The 22,500-nt window shown below is 49.2% G+C and overlaps 1 protein-coding gene and 1 long non-coding RNA gene across 4 annotated transcripts in view; both read left to right on the top strand.

The window, feature by feature from the left end:
* The window catches only part of ddx1 (DEAD (Asp-Glu-Ala-Asp) box helicase 1), a 62,720-nt gene that overhangs the window by 18,233 nt on the left and 21,987 nt on the right, over positions 1 to 22,500 (top strand). For all 3 annotated transcript variants that reach the window (XM_045721212.1, XM_045721211.1, XM_045721213.1), the window contains exons 11-17: positions 331 to 407; positions 1,641 to 1,755; positions 2,723 to 2,861; positions 3,326 to 3,386; positions 6,716 to 6,814; positions 10,132 to 10,221; positions 15,031 to 15,222. In XM_045721212.1, the coding sequence (XP_045577168.1) occupies positions 331 to 407; positions 1,641 to 1,755; positions 2,723 to 2,861; positions 3,326 to 3,386; positions 6,716 to 6,814; positions 10,132 to 10,221; positions 15,031 to 15,222 (773 nt within the window). The remainder of the gene's footprint in view (positions 1 to 330; positions 408 to 1,640; positions 1,756 to 2,722; positions 2,862 to 3,325; positions 3,387 to 6,715; positions 6,815 to 10,131; positions 10,222 to 15,030; positions 15,223 to 22,500) is intronic.
* On the top strand, positions 15,229 to 16,463 carry LOC123743514 (uncharacterized). Its single transcript, XR_006770385.1, has 3 exons — positions 15,229 to 15,766; positions 15,904 to 16,325; positions 16,426 to 16,463. It is a non-coding gene; the product is annotated as an uncharacterized lncRNA (long non-coding RNA).

Genomic DNA, 22,500 nt, shown 5'->3' with positions numbered 1-22,500 from the left:
GATATGACTAGAGAGTTAATCAGGGTGATTTCTCCTTTCCATGGTAGCAAGATCTTATATTACTAATTTTCTATTAAAATGTATTGTAGTGAGATCATTTCTTTATTTGGGGATATAGCTAGGCTGAGCCAGACTTGAGTCGTCGTACTCGAGACCGGTGACGAGTACAGTTTCAAGACCACATATTGAGTGTCTGTCTTGACTCCCTCTCAGGTACTGACCTGGTCTGTCCTGTCTGTCTGTCCTGTCTGTCCTGTCTGTCCTGTCTGTCTGTCCTGTCTGTCTGTCACTGACCTGGGCTTTCGTTCAACCTCTCTCTCTCTCTCTCAGGTACTGACCTGGGCTTGGCGTTTGAGATCCCAGCTCTTCTGAAGAACCAGCCCTTCTTTGCTTCCTGTGTTCTAAAGGTATGTACACACACACACACACACACACGCACACGCACACGCACACACACACACACACAGTCATCACACAGGTTTTAGAATACCTGCTCATTTCAAGGGCTTTTCTTTATTTTTACTATTTTCTACATTGTATAATTTAAGAAAGCTTTGTACACTCATGGCTGTCATCAAGGCAAAGGGTGGCTACTTTGAATAATCTCAAATATAAAATATATTTTATATGTTTATCACTTTTTTTGGTTACTACATGATTCCATATTGTGTTATTTCATAGTTTTGATGTCTTCAGTATTATTCTACAATGTAGAAAATAGTTTAAAAATTAAAGAAAACCCCTTGAATGAGTAGGAGAGTCTAAACCTTTGACTGGTATTATAAATCTGCTTGAAAATCTACGACAAGACTTCATAATGGCTGTCTAGCAATGATCAGCAACCAACTGGACAGAGATTGTTTTCTAAATTCTTCAATGTGCAAATATTGTACAATCCAGGTGTGAAAAACTCTTAGAGACTTACCCAGAAAGACTCACAGCTGTAATCGCTCTTAGAGACTTACCCAGAAAGACTCACAGCTCTTAGAAACTTACCCAGAAACACTCACAGCTCTTAGAGACTTACCCAGAAAGACTCGTGGCTGTAATCGCTCTTAGAGACTTACCCAGAAAGACTCACAGCTCTTAGAGACTTACCCAGAAAGACTCACAGCTCTTAGAGACTTACCCAGAAAGACTCACGGCTCTTAGAGACTTACCCAGAAAGACTCACGGCTGTAATCGCTCTTAGACTTACCCAGAAAGACTCACAGCTCTTAGAGACTTACCCAGAAAGACTCACAGCTGTAATCGCTCTTAGACTTACCCAGAAAGACTCACAGCTCTTAGAGACTGACCCAGAAAGACTCACAGCTCTTAGAGACTGACCCAGAAAGACTCACAGCTCTTAGAGACTGACCCAGAAAGACTCACGGCTGTAATCGCTCTTAGAGACTTACCCAGAAGGACTCACGGCTGTAATCGCTGCAAAAAGTGATTTCTCTACCGGGCGTTCGGGCATCTAGTTAGTTCTCACTGCCTAAACCGAGGGGTCCTGTCTGTCTGTGTGTGTTTCTACTGAATGTGTGTTCACAACCTTTTTGCTTTGTAAGACTGTATTTATTGTAAAAGATAAATGGAAAATATGTTGGGCGTTCGGACGCGGCGCTCTAACGGACTCTCTTCTCTCCTTCTGACAGAACGCAGAGCTGAAGTTTAACTTTGGGGGGGAGGAGTTTAAGAATCCCCCCAAGACGGGCTTCATAGCGGTGGACCAAGCTGCTGAGGGACATGTGGTCAAATCCAGCCAGACAGGTAGGGGGTGTGGTCAAATCCAGCCAGACAGGTAGGGGGTGTGGTCAAATCCAGCCAGACAGGTAGGGGGTGTGGTCAAGTCCAGCCAGACAGGTAGGGGTGTGGTCAAGTCCAGCCAGACAGGTAGGGGGTGTGGTCAAGTCCAGCCAGACAGGTAGGGGTGTGGTCAAGTCCAGCCAGACAGGTAGGGGGTGTGGTCAAGTCCAGCCAGACAGGTAGGGGGTGTGGTCAAGTCCAGCCAGACAGGTAGGGGGTGTGGTCAAGTCCAGCCAGACAGGTAGGGGTGTGGTCAAGTCCAGCCAGACAGGTAGGGGTGTGGTCAAGTCCAGCCAGACAGGTAGGGGGTGTGGTCAAGTCCAGCCAGACAGGTAGGGGTGTGGTCAAGGCCAATCCTGTAGACCACGCCCCCGTCCCCCCGTTAGACCCCGTCCCCCGTTAGACCCCGTTGAGACCCCGTCCCCCGTTAGACCCCGTCCCCCGTTAGACCCCCGCCCCCCCGTTAGACTCCGTCCCCCTGTCCTCCCCGTCCCCCCGTTAGACCTCGTCCCCCTGTTAGACCCCGTCCCCCTGTTAGACCCCGTCCCCCGTTAGACCCCGTCCCCCTGTTAGACCCCGTCCCCCTGTAGACCCCGTCCCCCCGTTAGACCCCGTCCCCCGTTAGACCCCGTCCGCCCTGTTAGACCCCGTCCGCCCTGTTAGACCCCGTCCGCCCTGTTAGACCCCGTCCCCCTGTAGACCCCGTCCCCCTGTAGACCCCGTCCCCCTGTAGACCCCGTCCCCCTGTAGACCCCGTCCCCCTGTTAGACCCCGTCCCCCTGTTAGACCCCGTCCCCCTGTTAGACCCCGTCCCCCTGTTAGACCCCCCCGTAGACCCCGTCCCCCTGTTAGACCCCGTCCCCCTGTAGACCCCGTCCCCCTGTCCACCCCTTTTGATTCCCTGGTAGTTGACTGCGTCTCTCTGATGTAGGCAGCGTTAAGGTGTCGGAGGTAAAGACTTCGTCCTGTGGTCCCAAAGCTCTGATCGTTGAGCCGTCTAAAGAGCTTGCTGAACAGACCCTCAACAACGTTAACCAGTGTAAGAGATATGTGGACAATCCCAAGCTCAGGTACGGCACGTCTCTCGTTCTCTCTCTGTCTCTCGTTTTCTCTCTCTGTCTCTCGTTTTCTCTCTCTGTCTCTCGTTCTCTCTCTCTGTCTCTCGTTCTCTCTCTGTCTCTCGTTCTCTCTCTGTCTCTCGTTCTCTCTCTGTCTCTCGTTTTCTCTCTCTGTCTCTCGTTTTCTCTCTCTGTCTCTCGTTTTCTCTCTCTGTCTCTCGTTCTCTCTCTCTGTCTCTCGTTCTCTCTCTGTCTCTCGTTCTCTCTCTGTCTCTCGTTCTCTCTCTGTCTCTCGTTCTCTCTCTGTCTCTCGTTCTCTCTCTGTCTCTCGTTCTCTCTCTCTCTCTCTCTCGTTGTCTCTCTCGTTGTCTCTCTCGTTGTCTCTCTCGTTGTCTCTCTCGTTGCCTCTCTCGTTGCCGTGTATGTCTGTATGTGTGTGTTTATAACGCTGTGTGTGTGTGTGTGTGTTATTACAGAGATCTTCTGATCATTGGAGGGGTCCCTGCTAGGGACCAGCTGGCTGTACTGGAACAAGGGGTAACAAGTTATATGGAATTGTTTTAAGAAGGTCAAAGGCAGAGTTTTTTTTAAAGAAAGAGCCATATCTCAGACTGGCCAATTAAAAAGACAAGATTAAGATGGGCAAAAGAACACAGACACTGGACAGAGGAACTCTGCCTAGAAGGCCAGCATCCCCGGAGTCGCCTGTTCACTGCTGACGTTGAGACTGGTGTTTTGTGGGTAATATTTAACTTCTATGGGATGCTAGCGTCCTCCACCTGCAGGACACAGCCGGTGAAATATCAGGACGGAAAATTCAAAAACAACAAAATCTCATAATTCAAATTTCTCAAACATACGACTATTTTACACCGTTTTAAAGACAAGACTCTCGTTAATCTAACCACACTGTCCGATTTTCAAAAAGGCTTTACAGCGAAAGCAAAACATTAGATTATGTTAGGAGAGTACATAGACAAAAATAACCACACAGCCATTTTCCAAGCAAGCATATATGTCACATAAACCCAAAACACAGCTAAATGCAGCACTAACCTATATAACTATTTTAAGAATTATAGATGGACTACTCCTGGATGCAACCGCTGTGTCAGATTTTAAAATAGCTTTACGGAGAAAGCACATTGTTCAATATTCTGAGTACATAGCTCAGCCATCACATTTTAGACATTTTACATTTTAGTCATTTAGCAGACGCTCTTATCCAGAGCGACTTACAGTAGTGAATGCATACATTTCATACATTTTTTTTTTTCTTCCTGTACTGGCCCCCCGTGGGAATCGAACCCACAACCCTGGCGTTGCAAACACCATGCGTTGCAAACACCATGCTCTACCAACTGAGCTACAGGGAAGACTACAGCAAGCATCACAGCAAGCTATACAGACACCCGCCAAGTTCGGGGTCAACTAAACTCAGAATTAGTATTATAAATATTCTCTTACCTTTGCTGATCTTCGTCAGAATGCACTCCCAGGACTCCTACTTCCACAAGAAATGTTGTTTTTGTTTGAAATAATCCATATTTATGTCCAAATACCTCCGTTTTGTTCGTGCGTTCAGAGCACTATGCAAAGGCATAACGCGCGAGCGCGGTACCAGAGACGAAAAATCTAAATGTTCCATTACCGTACTTAGAAGCATGTCAAACACTGTTTTAAAATCAATCTTTATGGTATTTTTAATGTAAAATTGCGATAATATTCCAACCGGACAATAGCGTATTCATTCAAGGAGAAAAAGAAGGAACAGCGCGTTCGCGGGACCGCGCATATCCAATCCCTTTGTCCTCAGGCAGTCCACTCAGTGACTGAGCTCCTATTATCTGCCCAGTAACAGGAGACAGATGAAACAACTTTCTGAAGGCTTTTGACAGCCAATGGAAGCCTTAGGAAGTGCAACGTGACCCCGCAGAAACTGTAGTTCCGATAGAGAATCAAAAGAACTACAATTCTCAGACTTTCCACTTCCTGGTTGGATTTTTCTCAGGTTTTTGCCTGCCATATGAGTTCTGTTATACTCACAGACATCATTTAAACAGTTTTAGAAACTTTAGTGTTTTCTATCCAAATCTACTAATAATATGCGTATTCTAGTGTCTGGGCCCGAGTAGTAACCAGTTTAATTTGGGTACGTTTTTCATCCGGCTGTGAAAATACTGCCCCCTATACCTTAAGAAGTTAATGAAGCTGCCAGTTGAGGACTTGTGAAGCGTCTGTTTCTCAAACTGGACACTCTAATGTACTTGTCCTCTTGCTCAGTTGTGCACCGGGGCCTCCCACTCCTCTTTCTATTCTGGTTAGAGCCAGTTTGCGCTGTTCTGTGAAGGGAGTAGTACACAGCGTTGTATGAGAATAAACTGACAAGTTTCAGAAGAAAGTACTTTGTTTCTGGCCATTTTGAGCCTGTAATCGAACCCACAAATGCTGATGCTCCAGATACTCAACTAGTCTAAAGAAGGCCAGTTTTATTGCTTCTTTAATCATAACAACAGTTTTCAGCTGTGCTAACATAATCACAAAAGGGTTTTCTAATGATCAATTAGCCTTTTAAAATGATAAATTTGGATTAGCTAACACAACGTGCCATTGGAACACAGGAGTGATGGTTGCTGATAATGGGCCTCTGTACGACTATGTAGATATTCCATTAAAAATCAGCCGTTTCCATCTACAATAGTCATTTACAACATTAACAATGTCTACACTGTATTTCTGATCAATTTGACGTTATTTTAATGGACAAAAAAATTTGCTTTTCTTTAAAAAAAACAAAGACATTTCTAAGTGACCCAAACTTTTGATCGTGTGTATGTGTATTTTTTGCCACTGATCAGTCTCCATATATACTTCCATTCATTTTTTTCCCAACTGGGACCTGGGGACGTTCGGACGAGTCCTGGGAGGCCTGTGGGCGTCCTGGAGCAAAACATGTCCATGTTCGTGTGAAACGTTAAGACTCACACAGGGGTTCACATTAGCATGTAGCCCAAAACTGTTAGGACGCTACAGACGGACTGTACCGACCTCAGACGAGTCCCAAGACTCTTGTGTGAGTCGTAGAGCAAACGTGAGAGAACCGTCAAGTTCGTGAGAGTCTCATCTTTCCATAGAGGGGTCATAATAGCTCGTAGGCCAAACCGTTCAGACGCTGCGTACTGTTTTGTGCGAAGAACGATTTTTTTTGGAACGTCTCCTGCTCTGGCCCACGCCCCTCTGGCCCACGCCCCTCTGGCCCACGCCCCTCTGGCCCACGCCCCTCTGGCCCACGCCCCTCTGGCCCACGCCCCTCTGGCCCACGCCCCTCTAGACACCAGATGTGGAAGCGCGACGTCGGCGGGATACAGTGGATTAAGACAAATCAAATGCAAACAAAGCAAATCTCCTAGTTTAAATTGACATTTTAATGGGGGATTTTTTTTTCCTCTCGAGATGATTATGCTCATTTTATTTCCAGCAGGGCACTGACATCGACCTTGGGGGGGGGTAACAATTTATGAAGGAGGCACTATGCAGGAAATGCTGCATCATTTCCTGGTTGTTAAAATGTCAGTTTGACTAAAGCAGGTAGAGAATCATTGTACCATCTAAACCACTGTGAAGTGTAATTTTCAGAACCCCCAAAAAATATTGTATTTTCATTTTATTTTCATATTTTTGTTGTTTTTGAAGCTGGTGTACAAATGACACACACAGAACAGATCTACCGCCTTCTTAGCACGAACAAATCTACAACACACACATCTGTTATGATTGTTTCATATCTGCAAAATAGTTAAAAACCCGCTGTAGTTTTATTTAACGTTTCTCCACCTCGCCTTTTTCCTCTCCGCTCTTCCTCTCAGGTGGACATCGTGGTCGGGACACCAGGTCGTCTAGATGACCTCATCTCTACGGGGAAACTCACCTTGTCTCAAGTCCGCTTCCTGGTCCTGGATGAGTGTGTATGTACCCGTCTGGTCCTGGATAAGTCTGTCTGGTCCTGGATGAGTGTGTCTGGTCCTGGCTGGTCCTGGATGAGTGTGTCTGGTCCTGGATGGTCCTGGATGAGTGTGTCTGGTCCTGGATGGTCCTGGATGAGTGTGTCTGGTCCTGGATGGTCCTGGATGGTCCTGGATGAGTGTCTGGTCCTGGATGGTCCCGGATGAGTGTGTCTGGTCCTGGATGGTCCCGGATGAGTGTGTCTGGTCCTGGATGGTCCTGGATGAGTGTGTCTGGTCCTGGATGAGTGTGTCTGGTCCTGTCTGGTCCTGGATGAGTGTGTCTGGTCCTGGATGAGTGTGTCTGGTCCTGTCTGGTCCCGGATGAGTGTGTCTGGTCCCGGATGAGTGTGTCTGGTCCCGGATGAGTGTGTCTGGTCCCGGATGAGTGTGTCTGGTCCCGGATGAGTGTGTCTGGTCCCGTCTGGTCCTGGATGAGTGTGGCTGGTCCTGGATGAGTGTGGCTGGTCCCGGCTGGTCCTGGATGAGTGTGGCTGGTCCTGTCTGGTCCCGGATGAGTCTGTCTGGTCCCGGATGAGTCTGTCTGGTCCCGGATGAGTCTGTCTGGTCCCGGATGAGTGTCTGGTCCTGGATGAGTGTGTCTGGTCCTGTCTGGTCCTGGATGAGTGTGTCTGGTCCTGTCTGGTCCTGTCTGGTCCTGTCTGGTCCCGGATGAGTGTGTCTGGTCCCGGATGAGTGTGTCTGGTCCCGGATGAGTGTGTCTGGTCCCGTCTGGTCCTGGATGAGTGTGGCTGGTCCTGGATGAGTGTGGCTGGTCCTGTCTGGTCCCGGATGAGTGTGTCTGGTCCTGTCTGGTCCCGGATGAGTGTCTGGTCCTGGATGAGTGTGTCTGGTCCTGTCTGGTCCCGGATGAGTGTCTGGTCCTGGATGAGTGTGTCTGGTCCTGTCTGGTCCTGGATGAGTGTGTCTGGTCCTGTCTGGTCCCGGATGAGTGTGTCTGGTCCCGGATGAGTGTGTCTGGTCCCGGATGAGTGTGTCTGGTCCTGTCTGGTCCTGGATGAGTGTGTCTGGTCCTGGATGGGCGTGTATGTACCTGTCTGTCTGTTACTGTTCTGTGTTGACTGTTGACTGATAAAACATTTAGATTTGCCCAAAACATTTAAGTTATAAAGAATTGTTTTTTTTTCTAGCTACTAAAATAAACACGTCATAAGCTAGTTTTTATTTATTTCTATCTAGCTTTCAAATAGGCTCGTTGTTCTCCTCCACCCTGCATCTCTTCCCTTTCCGTCAGTATACCTGGTGGAATAATGGTTCATAAACAGCTCTCAATGGGCCCCATAAAATTATCATCTTTTCCCCTTATTTCAGTTTTATTTTTCCTGTTAGGGGGGGAAAAAAGCATAATCTTAATTTTTTTTTTTTACGTTCAATATTACACTGAACAAAAATGTTTTTACGCAAACCTGTAACAATTTCAAAGATTTTAACTGAGGTTATAGTTCATATGAGGAAATCCAGTCAATTGAAATATATTTTTTTTTAAGCCTTAATCTATGGATTTCACATGACTGAGAATACAGATATGCTTCTTCTGTTGGTGACATATACCTTTTAAACAGAAAAAAGGTAGGGGGTGTGGATCAGAAAACCAGTCAGTATCTGGTGTGACCACCATTTGCCTCATGCAGCGCGACACGTCTCCTTCACATAGAGTTGATCAGGCTGTTGATTGTGGCCCTGTTGGAATGTTGTTCCACCTCCTCTTCAATGGCTGGGCGAAGATGCTTCATATTGGAGGAAAACTGGAAACCGCTGTCTTACACGTCGATCCAGAGCATCCCAAACATGCTCAATGGGTGACATGTCTGGTGGGTATGCAGGCCATGGAAGAACTGGGACATATTCAGCTTCCTGGAATTGTGTACCGATCCCTGCGACACGGGGCCGTTCGTTATCATGCTGAAACATGAAGTGATGGTGGTGGATGAATGGCACGACAACGGGGCCTCAGGATCTCGTCACGGTATCTCTGTGGATTCAAATTTGTCATCGATAAAATTTGAAATTGTGTTCGTTGTCCGTAGCTTATGCCTGTCCCATACCATAACGCCACCGCCACGATGGGGTCACTCTGTTCACAGCGTTGACATCAGCAAACTGCTCGCCCACACGACGCCATACACGCTGTCTGACATCTGTGCGGTACAGTCTCCATACTGCCCGCCACACGCCATCTGTGCGGTACAGTCTCCATACTGCCCGCCACACGCCATCTGTGCGGTACAGTCTCCATACTGCCCGCCACACGCCATCTGTGCGGTACAGTCTCCATACTGCCCGCCACACGCCATCTGTGCGGTACAGTCTCCATACTGCCCGCCACACGCTGTCTGCCATCTGCCCGGTACAGTCTCCATACTGCCCGCCACACGCCCGTCTGCCCGGTACAGTCTCCATACTGCCCGCCACACGCTGTCTGCCATCTGCCCGGTACAGTTGAAACTGGGGATTCATCCGTGACGAGCACACTTCTCCAGCGTGCCAGTGACCATCGAAGGTGAGCATTTCCCCACTGAAGTCGGTTACGACATCGAACTGCAGTCAGGTCGAGACCCTGGTGAGGACGACGAGGCCACAGATGAGCTTCCTGAGACGCTTTCTGACAGTTTGTGCAGAAATTCTTCGGTTGTAGAAAAAACCTACAGTTTCATCAGCGAAGGAGAAATGCTCAGTAATGGGGGAATGTAAAGAAATTTGTGAACAATTTGAGGAATAATCTTTTTTTTTTCCCCTCCTTATGGAACATTTCTGGCATCTTTTTATTACAGCGCATTTTAAAAATGGGGCCAACACTTTTAAATGTGTTTTTTTTTTTAAATGTTTTTTTTTGTTCAGTAAACAATTAATAATATAGAAACATCAAATGGATGTTCTGAAACTGTCAAAGCATAAATCACATCAGAAAACTAGTTTTTGAGGTAAATACATTTTAAAAAATATATATTATTTTGTTGTTGGTATAATTCCCCTTTAGTTGCACATTCAGAAAGAGGAAAGTGTCAACAAAAAAAAATAAGAGTTTGGTCACCCAATTGATAGAAATAATCATGATATCGTTAACCGTTTCATTGAGAAGGTTGTTATTAGCGCGGCTAACTGGCTACACATTGTCAAGAAATTTCACAAACGCTCTCAACAAACACATCCACTGGCAATATTGCTGGAAATTATTTGTCAGATTTAGCTCTTACGCTTGTCTTTTTATTAAGCCCATAGTGTGTCCACCTGTGTAGTGTAATATATTGTCTACTTTCTAGGATGGGCTCCTCACTGCCGGCTACACCGACTTCATCATGAGAATCTACAACCAGATTCCTCAAGTCACCTCGGACGGCAAGAGACTTCAGGTACGCTACCCCTAGTTTCTGTCTGAACCCATCTATTACTCTCTCTACCAGGTGGTAGTCTGTATCTCTCTCTCTCTCTCTACCAGGTGGTAGTCTGTATCTCTCTCTCTACCAGGTGGTAGTCTGTATCTCTCTCTCTACCAGGTGATAGTGTGTATCTCTCTCTCTACCAGGTGGTAGTCTGTATCTCTCTCTCTACCAGGTGATAGTCTGTGTATCTCTCTCTCTACCAGGTGGTAGTCTGTATCTCTCTCTCTCTCTCTACCAGGTGATAGTCTGTGTATCTCTCTCTCTACCAGGTGGTAGTCTGTATCTCTCTCTCTCTCTACCAGGTGGTAGTCTGTATCTCTCTCTCTCTCTCTACCAGGTGGTAGTCTGTATCTCTCTCTCTCTCTCTACCAGGTGGTAGTCTGTATCTCTCTCTCTCTCTCTACCAGGTGGTAGTCTGTATCTCTCTCTCTCTCTCTACCAGGTGGTAGTCTGTATCTCTCTCTCTCTCTCTACCAGGTGGTAGTCTGTATCTCTCTCTCTCTCTCTACCAGGTGGTAGTCTGTATCTCTCTCTCTCTCTCTACCAGGTGGTAGTCTGTATCTCTCTCTCTCTCTCTCTACCAGGTGGTAGTCTGTATCTCTCTCTCTCTCTCTCTCTACCAGGTGGTGGTCTGTATCTCTCTCTCTCTCTACCAGGTGATAGGCTGTATCTCTCTCTCTACCAGGTGATAGTATGTGTATCTCTCTCTCCCTCTCTCTCTACCAGGTGATAGTATGTGTATCTCTCTCTCCCTCTCTCTCTACCAGCTGATAGGCTGTATCTCTCTCTCTACCAGGTGATAGTCTGTGTATCTCTCTCTCTACCAGGTGGTAGTCTGTATCTCTCTCTCTCTCTACCAGGTGATAGTCTGTGTATCTCTCTCTCTACCAGGTGGTAGTCTGTATCTCTCTCTCTCTCTACCAGGTGGTAGTCTGTATCTCTCTCTCTCTCTCTACCAGGTGGTAGTCTGTATCTCTCTCTCTCTCTACCAGGTGGTAGTCTGTATCTCTCTCTCTCTCTACCAGGTGGTAGTCTGTATCTCTCTCTCTCTCTCTACCAGGTGGTAGTCTGTATCTCTCTCTCTCTCTACCAGGTGATAGTCTGTATCTCTCTCTCTCTCTACCAGGTGGTAGTCTGTATCTCTCTCTCTCTCTCTACCAGGTGGTAGTCTGTATCTCTCTCTCTCTCTCTACCAGGTGGTAGTCTGTATCTCTCTCTCTCTCTCTACCAGGTGGTAGTCTGTATCTCTCTCTCTCTCTCTACCAGGTGGTAGTCTGTATCTCTCTCTCTCTCTACCAGGTGGTAGTCTGTATCTCTCTCTCTCTCTCTCTACCAGGTGGTAGTCTGTATCTCTCTCTCTCTCTCTCTACCAGGTGGTGGTCTGTATCTCTCTCTCTCTCTACCAGGTGGTGGTCTGTATCTCTCTCTCTCTCTACCAGGTGGTGGTCTGTATCTCTCTCTCTCTCTACCAGGTGATAGTATGTGTATCTCTCTCTCCCTCTCTCTCTACCAGGTGATAGTATGTGTATCTCTCTCTCCCTCTCTCTCTACCAGCTGATAGGCTGTATCTCTCTCTCTACCAGGTGATAGTATGTGTATCTCTCTCCCTACCAGGTGATAGTCTGTATCTCTCTCTCTCTACCAGGTGATAGGCTGTCTCTCTCTCTCTCTCTCTACCAGGTGATAGGCTGTGTATCTCTCTCTCTACCAGGTGATAGGCTGTGTATCTCTCTCTCTACCAGGTGATAGGCTGTGTATCTCTCTCTCTACCAGGTGATAGTATGTGTCTCTCTCTCTACCAGGTGATAGTATGTGTATCTCTCTCTCTACCAGGTGATAGTATGTGTATCTCTCTCTCTACCAGGTGATAGGCTGTATCTCTCTCTCTCTACCAGGTGATAGTGTGTATCTCTCTCTCTCTACCAGGTGATAGTATGTGTATCTCTCTCTCTACCAGGTGATAGTATGTGTATCTCTCTCTCTACCAGGTGATAGTATGTGTATCTCTCTCTCTCTACCAGGTGATAGTATGTGTATCTCTCTCTCTACCAGGTGATAGTATGTGTATCTCTCTCTCTACCAGGTGATAGTATGTGTATCTCTCTCTCTCTACCAGGTGATAGTATGTATCTCTCTCTCTCTACCAGGTGATAGTATGTGTATCTCTCTCTCTACCAGGTGATAGTATGTGTATCTCTCTCTCTACCAGGTGATAGTGTGTATCTCTCTCTCTCTCTACCAGGTGATAGTGTGTATCTCTCTCTCTACCAGGTGATAGTGTGTATCTCTCTCTCTACCAGGTGATAGTGTGTATCTCTCTCTCTACCAGGTGATAGGCTGTCTCTCTCTCTCTCTCTCTACCAGGTGATAGGCTGTCTCTCTCTCTCTCTCTCTACCAGGTGATAGGCTGTCTCTCTCTCTCTCTCTACCAGGTGATAGGCTGTCTCTCTCTCTCTCTCTCTCTACCAGGTGATAGTGTGTCTCTCTCTCTCTACCAGGTGATAGTGTGTATCTCTCTCTCTACCAGGTGATAGTGTGTCTCTCTCTCTCTCTCTCTACCAGGTGATAGTGTGTCTCTCTCTCTCTCTCTCTACCAGGTGATAGGCTGTATCTCTCTCTCTCTACCAGGTGATAGTGTGTATCTCTCTCTCTACCAGGTGATAGTGTGTATCTCTCTCTCTACCAGGTGATAGTGTGTATCTCTCTCTCTACCAGGTGATAGTGTGTATCTCTCTCTACCAGGTGATAGTGTGTATCTCTCTCTACCAGGTGATAGGCTGTATCTCTCTCTCTACCAGGTGATAGGCTGTATCTCTCTCTCTACCAGGTGATAGTGTGTATCTCTCTCTCTACCAGGTGATAGTGTGTATCTCTCTCTCTACCAGGTGATAGTGTGTATCTCTCTCTCTACCAGGTGATAGTATGTGTATCTCTCTCTCTACCAGGTGATAGTGTGTATCTCTCTCTCTACCAGGTGATAGTGTGTATCTCTCTCTCTACCAGGTGATAGTATGTGTCTCTCTCTCTCTCTCTCTCTCTCTCTCTCTCTCTCTCTCTCTCTACCAGGTGATAGTATGTATCTCTCTCTACCAGGTGATAGTATGTATCTCTCTCTACCAGGTGATAGTATGTATCTCTCTCTACCAGGTGATAGTATGTGTATCTCTCTCTACCAGGTGATAGTATGTGTATCTCTCTCTCTACCAGGTGATAGTATGTGTATCTCTCTCTCTACCAGGTGATAGTATGTGTATCTCTCTCTCTACCAGGTGATAGTATGTGTATCTCTCTCTCTACCAGGTGATAGTATGTGTATCTCTCTCTCTCTACCAGGTGATAGTATGTGTATCTCTCTCTCTACCAGGTGATAGGCTGTATCTCTCTCTCTCTACCAGGTGATAGGCTGTATCTCTCTCTCTCTACCAGGTGATAGGCTGTATCTCTCTCTCTCTCTCTCTCTACCAGGTGATAGTGTGTATCTCTCTCTCTCTACCAGGTGATAGTATGTGTATCTCTCTCTCTACCAGGTGATAGTGTGTATCTCTCTCTCTACCAGGTGATAGGCTGTCTCTCTCTCTCTCTCTCTCTCTCTCTACCAGGTGATAGTGTGTATCTCTCTCTCTCTACCAGGTGATAGTGTGTATCTCTCTCTCTCTACCAGGTGATAGTATGTGTATCTCTCTCTCTACCAGGTGATAGTATGTGTATCTCTCTCTCTCTACCAGGTGATAGTGTGTATCTCTCTCTCTACCAGGTGATAGGCTGTATCTCTCTCTCTCTACCAGGTGATAGTATGTGTATCTCTCTCTACCAGGTGATAGTATGTGTATCTCTCTCTCTCTACCAGGTGATAGTATGTGTATCTCTCTCTCTACCAGGTGATAGTATGTGTATCTCTCTCTCTACCAGGTGATAGTATGTGTATCTCTCTCTCTACCAGGTGATAGGCTGTATCTCTCTCTCTACCAGGTGATAGTATGTATCTCTCTCTCTACCAGGTGATAGTGTGTATCTCTCTCTCTACCAGGTGATAGTATGTGTATCTCTCTCTCTACCAGGTGATAGTATGTGTATCTCTCTCTACCAGGTGATAGTATGTGTATCTCTCTCTCTACCAGGTGATAGTATGTGTATCTCTCTCTCTACCAGGTGATAGTATGTATCTCTCTCTCTACCAGGTGATAGTGTGTATCTCTCTCTCTACCAGGTGATAGTATGTGTATCTCTCTCTCTACCAGGTGATAGTATGTGTATCTCTCTCTCTACCAGGTGATAGTGTGTATCTCTCTCTCTACCAGGTGATAGTATGTGTATCTCTCTCTCTCTACCAGGTGATAGTATGTGTATCTCTCTCTCTCTACCAGGTGATAGTATGTGTATCTCTCTCTCTCTACCAGGTGATAGTATGTGTATCTCTCTCTCTCTACCAGGTGATAGTATGTGTATCTCTCTCTCTCTACCAGGTGATAGTATGTGTATCTCTCTCTCTCTACCAGGTGATAGTATGTGTATCTCTCTCTCTCTACCAGGTGATAGTATGTGTATCTCTCTCTCTCTACCAGGTGATAGTATGTGTATCTCTCTCTCTCTACCAGGTGATAGTATGTGTATCTCTCTCTCTACCAGGTGATAGTATGTGTATCTCTCTCTCTCTACCAGGTGATAGTATGTGTATCTCTCTCTCTACCAGGTGATAGTATGTGTATCTCTCTCTCTACCAGGTGATAGTATGTATCTCTCTCTCTACCAGGTGATAGTATGTATCTCTCTCTCTACCAGGTGATAGTCTGCTCAGCCACGCTCCACTCCTTCGACGTGAAGAAGTTGTCAGAGAAGATCATGCACTTCCCCACGTGGGTGGACCTGAAGGGGGAGGATTCTGTCCCTGAGACCGTCCATCACGTGGTCGTCCCCGTTAACCCTAAACACGACCGCAGCTGGGAACGCCTAGACCGCAAGAACCACATCCAGGTCAGTCTGGGGTCAGAGAGGATAGAACCACATCCGGGTCAGTCTGGGGTCAGAGGGGATAGAACCACATCCAGGTCAGAGGGGATAGAACCACATCCAGGTCAGTCTGGGGTCAGAGAGGATAGAACCACATCCTGGTCAGTCTGGGGTCGGAGAGGATAGAACCACATCCTGGTCAGTCTGGGGTCGGAGAGGATAGAAGCACATCCTGGTCAGTCTGGGGTCGGAGAGGATAGAAGCACATCCTGGTCAGTCTGGGGTCGGAGAGGATAGAAGCACATCCTGGTCAGTCTGGGGTCAGAGAGGATAGAACCACATCCGGGTCAGTCTGGGGTCAGAGAGGATAGAACCACATCCGGGTCAGTCTGGGGTCAGAGAGAATAGAACCACATCCGGGTCAGTCTGGGGTCGGAGAGAATAGAACCACATCCGGGTCAGTCTGGGGTCGGAGAGGAGAGAACCACATCCTGGTCAGTCTGGGGTCGGAGAGGAGAGAACCACATCCTGGTCAGTCTGGGGTCAGAGAGGATAGAACCACATCCTGGTCAGTCTGGGGTCAGAGAGGATAGAACCACATCCAGGTCAGTCTGGGGTCAGAGAGGATAGAACCACATCCGGGTCAGTCTGGGGTCAGAGGGGATAGAACCACATCCAGGTCAGAGGGGATAGAACCACATCCAGGTCAGTCTGGGGTCAGAGAGGATAGAACCACATCCTGGTCAGTCTGGGGTCAGAGAGGATAGAACCACATCCAGGTCAGTCTGGGGTCAGAGAGGATAGAACCACATCCTGGTCAGTCTGGGGTCAGAGAGAATAGAACCACATCCGGGTCAGTCTGGGGTCAGAGAGGATAGAACCACATCCGGGTCAGTCTGGGGTCAGAGAGAATAGAACCACATCCGGGTCAGTCTGGGGTCGGAGAGAATAGAACCACATCCGGGTCAGTCTGGGGTCAGAGGGGATAGAAGCACATCCGGGTCAGTCTGGGGTCAGAGGGGATAGAACCACATCCTGGTCAGAGGGGATAGAACCACATCCTGGTCAGAGGGGATAGAACCACATCCTGGTCAGTCTGGGGTCAGAGAGGATAGAACCACATCCTGGTCAGAGGGGATAGAACCACATCCTGGTCAGTCTGGGGTCAGAGAGGATAGAACCACATCCTGGTCAGTCTGGGGTCAGAGAGGATAGAACCACATCCAGGTCAGTCTGGGGTCAGAGAGGATAGAACCACATCCTGGTCAGTCTGGGGTCAGAGAGGATAGAACCACATCCTGGTCAGTCTGGGGTCAGAGAGGATAGAACCACATCCGGGTCAGTCTGGGGTCAGAGGGGATAGAACCACATCCTGGTCAGTCTGGGGTCAGAGAGGATAGAACCACATCCAGGTCAGTCTGGGGTCAGAGAGGATAGAACCACATCCTGGTCAGTCTGGGGTCAGAGGGGATAGAACCACATCCTGGTCAGTCTGGGGTCAGAGGGGATAGAACCACATCCTGGTCAGTCTGGGGTCGGAGAGGATAGAACCACATCCTGGTCAGTCTGGGGTCGGAGAGGATAGAAGCACATCCTGGTCAGTCTGGGGTCAGAGAGGATAGAAGCACATCCTGGTCAGTCTGGGGTCAGAGAGGATAGAAGCACATCCTGGTCAGTCTGGGGTCGGAGAGAATAGAAGCACATCCTGGTCAGTCTGGGGTCGGAGAGAATAGAAGCACATCCTGGTCAGTCTGGGGTCAGAGAGAATAGAAGCACATCCTGGTCAGTCTGGGGTCAGAGAGAATAGAAGCACATCCTGGTCAGTCTGGGGTCAGAGAGAATAGAAGCACATCCTGGTCAGTCTGTGGTCAGAGAGAATAGAAGCACATCCTGGTCAGTCTGGGGTCAGAGAGAATAGAAGCACATCCTGGTCAGTCTGGGGTCAGAGAGAATAGAAGCACATCCTGGTCAGTCTGGGGTCAGAGAGGATAGAAGCACATCCGGGTCAGAGAGGATAGAAGCACATCCGGGTCAGAGAGGATAGAAGCACATCCGGGTCAGAGAGGATAGAAGCACATCCGGGTCAGAGAGGATAGAAGCACATCCGGGTCAGAGAGGATAGAAGCACATCCGGGTCAGAGAGGATAGAAGCACATCCGGGTCAGAGAGGATAGAAGCACATCCGGGTCAGAGAGGATAGAAGCACATCCGGGTCAGAGAGGATAGAAGCACATCCGGGTCAGAGAGGATAGAAGCACATCCGGGTCAGAGAGGATAGAAGCACATCCGGGTCAGAGAGGATAGAAGCACATCCGGGTCAGAGAGGATAGAAGCACATCCGGGTCAGAGAGGATAGAAGCACATCCGGGTCAGAGAGGATAGAAGCACATCCGGGTCAGAGAGGATAGAAGCACATCCGGGTCAGAGAGGATAGAAGCACATCCGGGTCAGAGAGGATAGAAGCACATCCGGGTCAGTCTGGGGTCAGAGGGGATAGAACCACATCCTGGTCAGTCTGGGGTCGGAGGGGATAGAACCACATCCTGGTCAGTCTGGGGTCGGAGAGGATAGAACCACATCCTGGTCAGTCTGGGGTCGGAGAGGATAGAACCACATCCTGGTCAGTCTGGGGTCGGAGAGAATAGAACCACATCCTGGTCAGTCTGGGGTCGGAGAGGATAGAAGCACATCCTGGTCAGTCTGGGGTCGGAGAGGATAGAAGCACATCCTGGTCAGTCTGGGGTCGGAGAGGATAGAAGCACATCCTGGTCAGTCTGGGGTCGGAGAGAATAGAAGCACATCCTGGTCAGTCTGGGGTCGGAGAGAATAGAAGCACATCCTGGTCAGTCTGGGGTCGGAGAGAATAGAAGCACATCCTGGTCAGTCTGGGGTCGGAGAGAATAGAAGCACATCCTGGTCAGTCTGGGGTCGGAGAGAATAGAAGCACATCCTGGTCAGTCTGGGGTCGGAGAGAATAGAAGCACATCCTGGTCAGTCTGGGGTCAGAGAGAATAGAAGCACATCCTGGTCAGTCTGGGGTCAGAGAGAATAGAAGCACATCCTGGTCAGTCTGGGGTCAGAGAGGATAGAAGCACATCCTGGTCAGAGAGGATAGAAGCACATCCGGGTCAGAGAGGATAGAAGCACATCCGGGTCAGAGAGGATAGAAGCACATCCGGGTCAGAGAGGATAGAAGCACATCCGGGTCAGAGAGGATAGAAGCACATCCGGGTCAGAGAGGATAGAAGCACATCCGGGTCAGAGAGGATAGAAGCACATCCGGGTCAGAGAGGATAGAAGCACATCCGGGTCAGAGAGGATAGAAGCACATCCGGGTCAGAGAGGATAGAAGCACATCCGGGTCAGAGAGGATAGAAGCACATCCGGGTCAGAGAGGATAGAAGCACATCCGGGTCAGAGAGGATAGAAGCACATCCGGGTCAGTCTGGGGTCAGAGGGGATAGAACCACATCCTGGTCAGTCTGGGGTCAGAGGGGATAGAACCACATCCTGGTCAGTCTGGGGTCAGAGAGGATAGAACCACATCCTGGTCAGTCTGGGGTCAGAGAGGATAGAACCACATCCTGGTCAGAGGGGATAGAACCACATCCTGGTCAGTCTGGGGTCAGAGAGAATAGAAGCACATCCTGGTCAGTCTGGGGTCAGAGGGGATAGAACCACATCCAGGTCAGAGGGGATAGAACCACATCCAGGTCAGTCTGGGGTCAGAGAGGATAGAACCACATCCTGGTCAGAGGGGATAGAACCACATCCTGGTCAGTCTGGGGTCAGAGAGAATAGAAGCACATCCTGGTCAGTCTGGGGTCAGAGAGGATAGAACCACATCCGGGTCAGTCTGGGGTCAGAGAGGATAGAACCACATCCGGGTCAGTCTGGGGTCAGAGAGGATAGAACCACATCCAGGTCAGAGGGGATAGAACCACATCCAGGTCAGTCTGGGGTCAGAGAGGATAGAACCACATCCGGGTCAGTCTGGGGTCAGAGGGGATAGAACCACATCCTGGTCAGTCTGGGGTCAGAGAGAATAGAACCACATCCTGGTCAGTCTGGGGTCAGAGAGGATAGAACCACATCCAGGTCAGTCTGGGGTCAGAGAGGATAGAACCACATCCAGGTCAGTCTGGGGTCAGAGAGGATAGAACCACATCCTGGTCAGTCTGGGGTCGGAGAGGAGAGAAACACATCCTGGTCAGTCTGGGGTCGGAGAGGAGAGAACCACATCCTGGTCAGTCTGGGGTCAGAGAGGATAGAACCACATCCTGGTCAGTCTGGGGTCAGAGAGGATAGAACCACATCCTGGTCAGAGGGGATAGAACCACATCCTGGTCAGTCTGGGGTCAGAGAGGATAGAACCACATCCTGGTCAGTCTGGGGTCAGAGAGGATAGAACCACATCCGGGTCAGTCTGGGGTCAGAGGGGATAGAACCACATCCTGGTCAGTCTGGGGTCAGAGGGGATAGAACCACATCCTGGTCAGTCTGGGGTCAGAGAGGATAGAACCACATCCTGGTCAGTCTGGGGTCAGAGGGGATAGAACCACATCCTGGTCAGTCTGGGGTCGGAGAGGATAGAACCACATCCTGGTCAGTCTGGGGTCGGAGAGGATAGAACCACATCCTGGTCAGTCTGGGGTCGGAGAGGATAGAAGCACATCCTGGTCAGTCTGGGGTCGGAGAGGTTAGAAGCACATCCTGGTCAGTCTGGGGTCGGAGAGAATAGAAGCACATCCTGGTCAGTCTGGGGTCGGAGAGAATAGAAGCACATCCTGGTCAGTCTGGGGTCGGAGAGAATAGAAGCACATCCTGGTTAGTCTGGGGTCAGAGAGAATAGAAGCACATCCTGGTCAGTCTGGGGTCAGAGAGAATAGAAGCACATCCTGGTCAGTCTGGGGTCAGAGAGAATAGAAGCACATCCTGGTCAGTCTGGGGTCAGAGAGAATAGAAGCACATCCTGGTCAGTCTGGGGTCAGAGAGAATAGAAGCACATCCTGGTCAGTCTGGGGTCAGAGAGAATAGAAGCACATCCTGGTCAGTCTGGGGTCAGAGAGGATAGAAGCACATCCGGGTCAGAGAGGATAGAAGCACATCCGGGTCAGAGAGGATAGAAGCACATCCGGGTCAGAGAGGATAGAAGCACATCCGGGTCAGAGAGGATAGAAGCACATCCGGGTCAGAGAGGATAGAAGCACATCCGGGTCAGAGAGGATAGAAGCACATCCGGGTCAGAGAGGATAGAAGCACATCCGGGTCAGAGAGGATAGAAGCACATCCGGGTCAGAGAGGATAGAAGCACATCCGGGTCAGAGAGGATAGAAGCACATCCGGGTCAGAGAGGATAGAAGCACATCCGGGTCAGAGAGGATAGAAGCACATCCGGGTCAGAGAGGATAGAAGCACATCCGGGTCAGTCTGGGGTCAGAGGGGATAGAACCACATCCGGGTCAGTCTGGGGTCAGAGAGGATAGAACCACATCCTGGTCAGTCTGGGGTCAGAGAGGATAGAACCACATCCTGGTCAGTCTGGGGTCAGAGAGAATAGAACCACATCCTGGTCAGTCTGGGGTCAGAGAGAATAGAAGCACATCCTGGTCAGTCTGGGGTCGGAGAGGATAGAAGCACATCCTGGTCAGTCTGGGGTCGGAGAGGATAGAAGCACATCCTGGTCAGTCTGGGGTCGGAGAGGATAGAAGCACATCCTGGTCAGTCTGGGGTCGGAGAGAATAGAAGCACATCCTGGTCAGTCTGGGGTCGGAGAGAATAGAAGCACATCCTGGTCAGTCTGGGGTCGGAGAGAATAGAAGCACATCCTGGTCAGTCTGGGGTCAGAGAGAATAGAAGCACATCCTGGTCAGTCTGGGGTCAGAGAGAATAGAAGCACATCCTGGTCAGTCTGGGGTCAGAGAGAATAGAAGCACATCCTGGTCAGTCTGGGGTCAGAGAGGATAGAAGCACATCCGGGTCAGAGAGGATAGAAGCACATCCGGGTCAGAGAGGATAGAAGCACATCCTGGTCAGTCTGGGGTCAGAGAGGATAGAAGCACATCCGGGTCAGAGAGGATAGAAGCACATCCGGGTCAGAGAGGATAGAAGCACATCCGGGTCAGAGAGGATAGAAGCACATCCGGGTCAGAGAGGATAGAAGCACATCCGGGTCAGAGAGGATAGAAGCACATCCGGGTCAGAGAGGATAGAAGCACATCCGGGTCAGAGAGGATAGAAGCACATCTGGGTCAGAGAGGATAGAAGCACATCCGGGTCAGTCTGGGGTCAGAGGGGATAGAACCACATCCTGGTCAGTCTGGGGTCAGAGGGGATAGAACCACATCCTGGTCAGTCTGGGGTCAGAGGGGATAGAACCACATCCTGGTCAGTCTGGGGTCAGAGAGGATAGAACCACATCCTGGTCAGTCTGGGGTCAGAGAGGATAGAACCACATCCTGGTCAGAGGGGATAGAACCACATCCTGGTCAGTCTGGGGTCAGAGAGAATAGAAGCACATCCTGGTCAGTCTGGGGTCAGAGAGGATAGAACCACATCCTGGTCAGTCTGGGGTCAGAGGGGATAGAAGCACATCCTGGTCAGTCTGGGGTCAGAGAGGACAGAACCAGTTCTGGTTTGATCTGTGGTCACCATAGAGTTGGGTTGAGCAGGGTTTTCCTGAACTCGGTCCTGGGTCCACCTTCTGGTTTTTAGAATTACACCACTGACTTTAAATAATCAAAGCTTGATGATGAGTGGGTTATTTTAATCAGCTGAAGTTCAGAAACATAAATGTGTACCCAGGGGGGCCCAGACCTGAGTTTGGGAAACCCTGAGGTAGAGCATGTACTGTATCTTCTGACAGCATGGACCCTTAACGGTTCTCTCTGTCTTATTTTTCTACTCTGATTCCTCTCCTCTCTCTCTCTTCCCTCTCCTTCCTCCTCCTTTCCTCCCTCTCTCCCCCTCTCTCCTTCATCCTCCTTCCTCTCCTTTCCTCCCTCTCTCCCCCCTCTCTCCTTCATCCTCCTTCCTCCTCCTTTCCTCCCCCTCTCTCCTTCATCCTCCTTCCTCTCCTTTCCTCCCTCTCTCCCCCTCTCTCCTTCATCCTCCTTCCTCTCCTTTCCTCCCTCTCTCCCCCTCTCTCCTTTCTCTCTCTCCTTCCTCCTCCGCTCTTCCCTCCCTCTCTCCTTTCTCTCCTCTCCTCCCTCTCTCCTTCCTCGTCCCTCTCCTCCCTCCCTCCTCCTCTCCTTCCCTCGTCCTCTCTTCCCTCTCTCCTTTCTCTCCCTCTTCCTCCGCTCC

This window comes from Salmo salar, chromosome ssa06, assembly GCF_905237065.1.
Source record: "Salmo salar chromosome ssa06, Ssal_v3.1, whole genome shotgun sequence".
NCBI lineage: Eukaryota > Metazoa > Chordata > Actinopteri > Salmoniformes > Salmonidae > Salmo > Salmo salar.
The sequence above is the reverse complement of the archived record's forward strand: the minus strand, read 5'-3'. Positions and strand labels throughout refer to the sequence as shown.